The sequence below is a fragment of the Anneissia japonica genome, unplaced genomic scaffold (assembly GCF_011630105.1).
Source record: "Anneissia japonica isolate Jap-2015-1 unplaced genomic scaffold, ASM1163010v1 scaffold2471_len1564793_cov202, whole genome shotgun sequence".
NCBI lineage: Eukaryota > Metazoa > Echinodermata > Crinoidea > Comatulida > Comatulidae > Anneissia > Anneissia japonica.
The window spans coordinates 792,640-801,598 of NW_022709610.1; the positions used below are offsets into that span (position 1 = coordinate 792,640).

Below are 8,959 nucleotides of genomic sequence, written 5' to 3' on the forward strand. Positions count from 1 at the left end.
TATGGCCAAAAATTTAAGCTTCAAGCTAACTTGCATCTTCTTCTCATATTGTTATTCAATAACTTAGCATAATTATTAATAATGAGGTACAAAGATTGAACAAATTACTTACCTATTAGCGAATGTGATAATAATACTCTGCGTTGTTTGTCTGGCATTGTATAAAAATTCTTTGTGGTCACTAAGTTGGTAATACCAGTCGTGAATATAATCTCTAAAAGCTAGCTCCAACACCTAAAACATGATCAATATAAAGCAATACAGTTTCATGTTACTTTCATTTATAAATCAATTTTAATGTAATTTTTTATTCATGTACGGTCTATATTTTTTATATATATTTTATCCTCATTTTTAACTTGAACTTGGAAATATACAATAAAATTTCTTCTGAACAAAGTTATCTGGTTAAAAATTTTTATTGGCCTACTGTAAACAAAATTTGGTTTTCTAAATTTGCAAGTGGGAAATTGACTACTGAATATTTCTTCTACTGCTAATATTATGTCAATGTCCATTGTAATATTAGTATTACTGATATTAATAATTTAAATGGAAGGCACTTTGTTTGGTGTGAAATATTAAGAATAACCTAAGAAAACCAAATGATGTATTTCAATAGGAGTCCTTCAGGTGGTGAAGTTGGGAAACCCCATGCACGAAGCGCTGACTTTAAAAGCATCCAGTGTCGCCAGTTTTGAACAGACGTGTATGAAATTTTGTACACATAAAACTAGAAGTGATTTCCAACAAACGTTCATCGTCCTTTTTTGCAGTTTGTCCCCAAGGTCCCACATATACAAAACTAAACAGGTGTTTCAAACTTAAACAGCGTCCAGCATCGCCAGTTTTGAACAGATGTGCATGGAATTTTGTACACATAAACTAGAGGTGAATTCCAACCAACGTTCATCGCCCTTTTTTTTAAGTTGGACCCCAGGGTTCCCCCTACACCTACAAAATAAACAGGGGTTTCAAACTTTAAAAGCGTCTAGCGTCGCCAGTTTTGAACAGACGTGCAGGTAATTTTGTACACATAAACTAGAGGTCATTCCCAACAAACGTTCATCACCCTTTTTTTAAGTTAGACTCCAGGATTCCCCCTACACATACAAAACAAAACAGGGGTTTCAGCAAGGACTGTACATTACTGCCATTTTAACACTACCGTAATAGTGCATGTCACATGAATGGCGCGGTCAGTAAAGAAAAGTGTTCTAAAGAACTTAAGGTTGTGAGTTTGAATCGTGTATTTAGCAAGTTTGAATCACATATTTTTTTTTTTTTAATTTGACATCATGTCCATTGAAGTGTGTCCGCTGTACTCCGATTGTCTAGTAGAAGTACGCCCTCAAGTAAGATATTAGCAGTATTTGTTTCTAAAAGTAGTAGCACAAATATAACTCCCACCCTCTACGAGAGAACAGTGTTTTGTGGACAACTGTGCATGTACTACAGGGTAACTTAAAAAAAAACAAAAACAGCCAGATGCAGCAGGTGTCCTCTAATAACTGGATAAAAGGAGGCATTGTCTGTCAATAAATAATGATACTGTGCACCCTTCCCTTTCTATACTCTTTGATAACCTACCTCTTGTAACTGCTCATCAATTATATTTGATCCTGTCAAGCGTTTGTCACACTTATAATCTTGATCGGATTTACTAACCATTTCAACAACCTAGAAAAAAGAAATAATACAGTAATGCACATACTTGTTAAACTGCCCTATAACTTGTGTGCTTTAATTGTAAAGCATAAACTAAATTGCATTTTCAGTGAAGCTCATAGGTAGGTGAGCATGCATGAATGTCACTGTACAGTACTTTATTTTAGTCTTTTTACCTGATATATTTGTACACTATGTTAAGCGCCTCAAGTTTGCTAACATTTATTAGTAGGTGCTATACAAACTTTTTATTATTATTATTATTCTGCTTATCTTAAACTGTAGGCCTACTGTAACCACCAATAAATAAATACAATATTATTGTGATATATAATCAATAGAGTTTATGCTTCTACTATCGAATTTTCAAAATTTTATTTTCATACAACCATTGGTGTTAAGCAGATTACAACAAATCACATACAATATTTGAATTGGCAAAAGCAACACATCTGTGAATTGCTTCTTAAAACAACATTGCCTACAGTAAAACTGTATTATGACAACAACAACATGAAGATTGCCACACAGGACCTCAAAACATAAATTGAATTTAGCGATGTAAAGACTAATGAAGCAGAGATAATAAATGCATTCCAGTGATACTACACACGACACAGCGCAGTAATTAGACTCTAGTGGTAGCAGCATGCAATGCTCAATGCAGTATCTTATGTTAATATTGTGTGTAGATAGAGAGATTTATGTAAATAATTTATTTATTTATTGTCATTTTTATTGTCTCCCCTTTTATTATTTAAATCATACAGTTGAGCTGATAGCTTTGTAGTTACTGTAACATGCTTGCCTTCAAATCCCGAAGTCTTTCTATGCTGTAGCTTCAAGTCATGAGACAGCAGGATTTTCTCATTTATGATTAAAAATACACATTTACTCCCTAGGCCTCATAAACAATTTTATAGATTAACATTTGTACCTTGACCTCAAAATTTGGAGCCCAACAGCAATAACAGTTTCCATATGTTGCTAAACATTAGATGAGGATCACAAATATAATTAGTATAGAAAAAAAATAATGTACTCATTATTATTAGGATGCTTTTCCACTCAAAATATGTCTGATTTTCATTATTTGATTGCAATAAATTATTTTCGAGCACAATCAAAATATACTGTATAGCAGGAGTACATGATACAAAAAATTGATATAAGCATGGTAGAAATTTAGAAATGAGGAAAATGTGCAAACTATGTCACAAAAACATAACAATATAAAATTATCTGGATTGGATAGATACTTCACCTAATTCGTCCAAAAATATTGTCAATATACTGTATGTTTGATCTAATGAACCATTCAGGTACCTTGGAGTTATCTAAATGTTTTCTGAGTCGGTTCATCCTTTAATCGAGTCAATCATAATGAAATTTTGATTGGGAACGATGCTAACCAATACAAAAGGCATCAACCCATGTTTTCAAAAGATACAGCAACTTCAGCAGTAAACTCTTCAGGACTATAATACTGTATAAATCATTGAGGAATATATGTATGAAAATTGCTTCAAAAACTGATTTGGTGAAAGAGAAATACAGTAAAAATTTCCAGGCCCTGATGATGAGGCTTTATTGATCAGAACCATGCAACGACCAATTAGCAAACAGAATTACATACAGCCAATGATAATAGCTGTGCTGATTACAAACCAGTATAGATTCCCGGCCTACATAATCAATTGGCCTAGAAAGCGGCAGACAAAAAACTCTCATAATATTATCTTTAAAGTTTGTAGCTCTCTCAAGCATTCATGTCAAATAGTATTTCTATGTTCATTATACAAAGCAATGTATATAAATGTATGAAGCTACATGGTAGAACATACATTGAGACAACCGTATAATGCTCCTTGTAAATCTATTGATTGATTGATAGAGTGATTGACCATTGTAAATCATATGGATATATTTTGAAATTCTCTACAGGAATCTTCATTAAATCACTGACAATAATCAATTCACATACTAAAATACTACCAATCCATCAATTAAGCAGAAAGTTATTAAATTTTGTTTCCTATACTTGTAATAAATTTGCTTGCTTACATACCGTAGTAGTATAAATCGATACTAAAATATCAGCGACAATAATAAAAAAAAAACACTAATTAGCAGCGATTTAACCTTATGCTAAAACAAGTACACCAAAGTGCTAAATTAATTTGTAAAACTGGTTTTAATTCTGTGAGTGGAACTTACTGTATGTTTTGTTGACTCACAATGTTAAAACAATACTAGATGACTAATATCAAAGACTACAGAATGGAGAGAGGTCTGACTCTCTCCATTTTCTCTCAAGTGCGCAATGAAATAAAAAAGAGTACTACAACGATTTAGCAGGCGCTCTACATATAATTCAAATAGAGTTCTAAAAACACACAGCAAGGAGTCCGATACAAATGACTTATATGTGTACATCATCTCCTGTAAAGTCATTCAGTACTTTTTGAGATAGGATTACAATACAAAGAAAACCTGAGAATCGGACCTCTTTCCATTTTAGACTCAAATATAGACGCATTACTAAATTGAAAATCTGAATTGAAATGAAACACTATTAAAGGTCTAAATCTGCACACATCACAAAATAATGAGAGGGACTACTATGTACATGTACAAATATCAAGAAATATGAAGCTATTATGAACAACTGTAAATAATTAAGAGGGTATGGAGCTAGAACAATCAGATTTTTTCATACTGGTGGTAAGCTCAAGTTGATAAGCTTATTTTTTTTGACATAAGTAATTAATCTCACCTGAAGAATACCAGATAATCCAATCTGTAATTGTGTAACTGGTGTAATACGATGTAACACGGCTTCCGACTCTTTCACTGCATGTAGCTTGTAAACAACTAAAAATGCTCTAAATGTTCAGAGGAAAAAAGAACAAATATTATTAGTATTTTTATTTATTTTTTTTATGACAATTAAGTTAAAATGTTAGTGGTATTTACTGGGATCTACATCAAATATTGTTTTTGGACAAAACAGTAATAGTTATCATCTAAATATATTTAATCTAAGTTTGTTTATTATGTAACAGACTATCAATGTTCCTGGAGTATGTCAAACAATATTATTAAAAAGCAATGAATAAATCAACATAAAAGTAACATTTATTCTTCTGGTCTTGTTCTTTTCTGTCGATTTGTGGAACATGTTGAAATGAATATAATATATGCTATACAAGTGTACAGCCATTGACCATTGACCACAATTAATTAGCAGCTTAATTATTCATTTTACTAAGTCCACTATTCGTCAATATTTTAACAACTTTGTTCTATATTATTTTAATATGATGAAAAATTATAACTATATTGAAATTGCAGAGCAGTAGAAAAAAAAGAAATACTGATCACATTCATTGTGAGTAGAGAACAGTCTTTGTGTACATACAGAACACATCATAAATTATATGTCACTACCTCTCTGTATTGCAAACACACAAATAATAACTCATGCATGTATGAATATTTTCTGTCCCCCATAGTCCCAGGAAACATAATAGAAGAAACAGTTAATAACATTACTGACTAAAATTGGCTTTAAAAACAGAATGTCAATATTAAGGAATGCTAGTAGGGCATTAGCAAAAACTACTAATAATAATTATGATAGTAATTTATAATTTTATTTGAATTAACAATGCTAGTTTGACTGTATGATATTGTTACTGACTACTGTAATGACTACAGCATTACAATACTGTTTTAAATTGACTTAGGTTACATGAGGTGTAACTTAAGTTACACACAAATCGACATCAGTCATAAATGGTATTTAAAGACATAAACTTTACACATTAACAAGTTCAGTGAGATTTTTAAAGGGAGAAAACTATGTTCACAGAATTTATTATATTTGGTATATGTATTTTATACATTGTTGATTATTGTTCACTCCTACTATGTATTACTAATTTACAGTGGCGTAGCCAGAATATTTCTGTGGGGGGGGGGGCAGTGTGGGTCCGTGATATTATGTGGGTGGGACAAGTGTTCTGATTGAAGCGAGGAACCAAATGTCGGTGCCAGGGGCCCTAAATTTAAAATATGGCTATATAAATGGCTATCTTATGTGACCTCAGCCCGTTTGCTCTCAAATAATAATGTATAAATCAAGTGAAACGTTTTAAACCATGATGAAACTATTGTGTTTAGTGGGAAGGGGGGACAGGCCAAAATCTGGGGGCCCTGGCCCCCCTCCCTTGGCTACGCCACTGCTAATTTACGATAATAAAATTTGTATCTCTGTTTTTAAGCTCTGTATTGGCAGTGTAGAAGAATTTCTGTTTATTCAGACACTAAAATTAAGTTGTTATTATAATACGGTATTGTTCTTAATATGACTTCAATAATAAAAAAGTGAAATCTAAAGTCTAAATGCACTGCAACACTAACCTTGTCTATTAATTGTAATTTTGATTGTAATTTTAACCCAAAATAAATTTGAATTTGAATTTTGAATTTGAACCTCATGCAACAATACAGCTAATTTGAGTTACAAATGGCAAAATAACACACTTATAAAGACTGTGATAAACACTATGCATCAAAACAATTTATTTTCAGTATATAGGATATATATTCACAAAATACAGTTAATAATTATCTTGAAACCACTTACCCTCCACAAAATGCTGCAATATATGCCAGGAGCAGAATGGGTGCTGTGAGACCGAAGGAGAGGAGAAAGAGAACAAAAGCCAAAGAAGCCCACATCATCCAAGTATGCTGCCCCTGCAAATATAATACACACTTTTACCAGGAAATGCACTGACAAAGGCAGGATGAATGACACATTATTACCACCTCAACTATAACATAATTTAATTACGAATACCGGTACTAAAACCTAATTTACACAAGAAAAAAATGTTACGCAAAATTATGTAACATTTATAACGCATCCAATGTAACATTGTGTCTCATGTGGGTCTGGTATAAGAATAGGTGACGGCGTTTACTGTTTTTGTTCTTAACTGGTGTAGACTTCAAAACCCATGTGCCTACAGTACTTTCAACTAAAGCATGATTACCTTGTTGATCTCCGTGGCTGTTTTTGGAAAAAATCTCGCAATTCTCGGGAGATGTGGGAACCTGCATCCCATTCTGACATAGGAAAACACTGGCATACAAACACACCATTCTGGGACATAAACATCAATATACCCTCATACACATCCCTGACATTGCAAACAGCTAAAACCAAATTTAAGGCATGTTACTGCATACCCTGTACACACTTAGTTAATTGATCGTTATGCAAAGAATTGTTGCTATTAATCAGAATTATAAACTAATCATTAAAAAACTACTGAAAATTAATCAAAAGGAAAAATGACGACAAAAAAAAGCAAATTTTTTATTACTTTTATTTCTAATTCTAAAAATAAGAAATGTTGTACAGTGTATACAAATATACATGGCAGTAGTTGCTTGGTATAAATAATAATTTATTAGTTTTATTATTGTTAACCTGTTCAACAGATTTGCATAACACCATCAACATCCACATAGTTCCTGACACCAAACTACACTGTATACTAAGTAAAAGGAAATACTGTAGCAAGCTGACCTACAGGTGACCTTTACAATCACATGACTAGCAAGGTATTAATAGGTAGAGTAAGTGTATTAGCTACAGCATAGCTTATATTGTAACATTAAGTACTTTGCATACAATACATATAATTATAATCTTGAAATACTGCACCACATAGAGTACACTCAAGTTTATAATTTGCTTATAAACCTCAAAAATTATCTTTAAACAAATATAAATATAAAATAATCAAGTAAAATTCCAAGGTATTAACCTAACAATGATTAATATTAATAATAATAATAATAGTAAACATTGTTTAGCTTCTAAACAACATATTGTAAAACCATTCCACTGGTATAGAATTTGTAGGCCACACATTTTGTGATGGAGTTGTTTGCGCTATAAAAATTGCTAATTATTATTTATTATAAAATCAATATTATTAGTGCTTCATTATAAAAAATACTTGATCTGTAAATCTCTGGGTTCTGAGTCTGAATTATCTAATCAGAATCAGAATATTTTCTCTTGACTAAAAACATTTCAATTTTCTAAGCCTCATTTATTTATTGGAATATCATTCCTGTTATTGTCTAATTTATGAAATAAAAATGTAAATTATAAAGATAAAATACTACATATGACACAATATGTACAACTACTGTAGTTCTGCAGAACCCATTAAAATAATTATTGAAATAGCCAAGGTTTGCATAGCCATTTATGTAATGGAAATAATAAAGTAAAACCTATGAGTCATTACCATAATATATCAATCCTTGAACCTGTACAAATATGAGGTAAAAAAATCCATTTTATTTTTGTCATTTTCTTTCCTACAGTAGTACTGTGCTTTTTATATTAATGTTGTATTGTATCTGGTTGTATTAATTGTATTGTATCTGGTTGTATCAGGGAACAGTGTTCACTGTTGCCTGGTTGTATCAATTGTACTGTATCTGGTTTCCTTTTGCGAATGGTACTGAACCCATATTAGATCAGTTTCTATTCCTATTCTTTATCTATAGAGATTTTTTTGTTAATTTATTTATCAGAATTCAATGTATAATTACAAGCAAACATGTAGGAGCTGGTCGCAGTGACATTTTGCGCAAAGTATTTTCCTTGCGCAACTTGAAAAAAGCTTTCTTCAGACTTGGAAACAATAATCAAACCATGCAAAACATCAACTTCCTTTTATCTTATCATTTAATCTATGTTATTTATTCTGTTGTTTTCAAATACTCTATTCAAATATTATTGCATACCTTTTAATAAACTGTATATTTACATACTTAAATTTATAGGACCTCAATTCTTAGCAGCCTACTTTGCTATGCTATAAAGCATGCATGTTACAGTGATCAACATTGTTTTATTACTTCTTTAATATTGAATTTTGGTACCAGCAAACAGTCTTTTATGGTCAGTGTGTTAGAATTATAATATACTATACTATAAATAGTGGTGGGCTAATTACAGTATACAGAACAGGGCAAAAAATGGGTATTGCTAAACCCTGCAAACCACACTGTAGAGCCCAACCAACCACTTACTTGGTATCTCAAAAAAGCAAAGTCTAGGAGAAGACTTGTTTCCAGTGGGGTCCTTCTTTTGGTAATGGGCAGTACACCGGGAGACAATCCCCTACTAATTTCCGAAGAGTGTACTGCATTCTTTAACATGCGCATGGGCCATAAATGCACAGGGGACCACAGC

The 8,959-nt window shown here is 31.9% G+C and overlaps 1 protein-coding gene across 5 annotated transcripts in view; it reads right to left on the bottom strand.

Annotated features, from left to right (window-relative positions):
- Positions 1-8,959, bottom strand: part of LOC117106818 (sorting nexin-13-like) — a 41,926-nt gene that overhangs the window by 29,451 nt on the left and 3,516 nt on the right. For all 5 annotated transcript variants that reach the window (XM_033248281.1, XM_033248282.1, XM_033248283.1 and 2 more), the window contains exons 2-5: positions 6,320-6,432; positions 4,445-4,553; positions 1,591-1,680; positions 113-234 (exon numbers count right to left, since the gene is read on the bottom strand). In XM_033248281.1, coding sequence (XP_033104172.1) covers positions 113-234; positions 1,591-1,680; positions 4,445-4,553; positions 6,320-6,432 — 434 coding nt within the window. The remainder of the gene's footprint in view (positions 1-112; positions 235-1,590; positions 1,681-4,444; positions 4,554-6,319; positions 6,433-8,959) is intronic.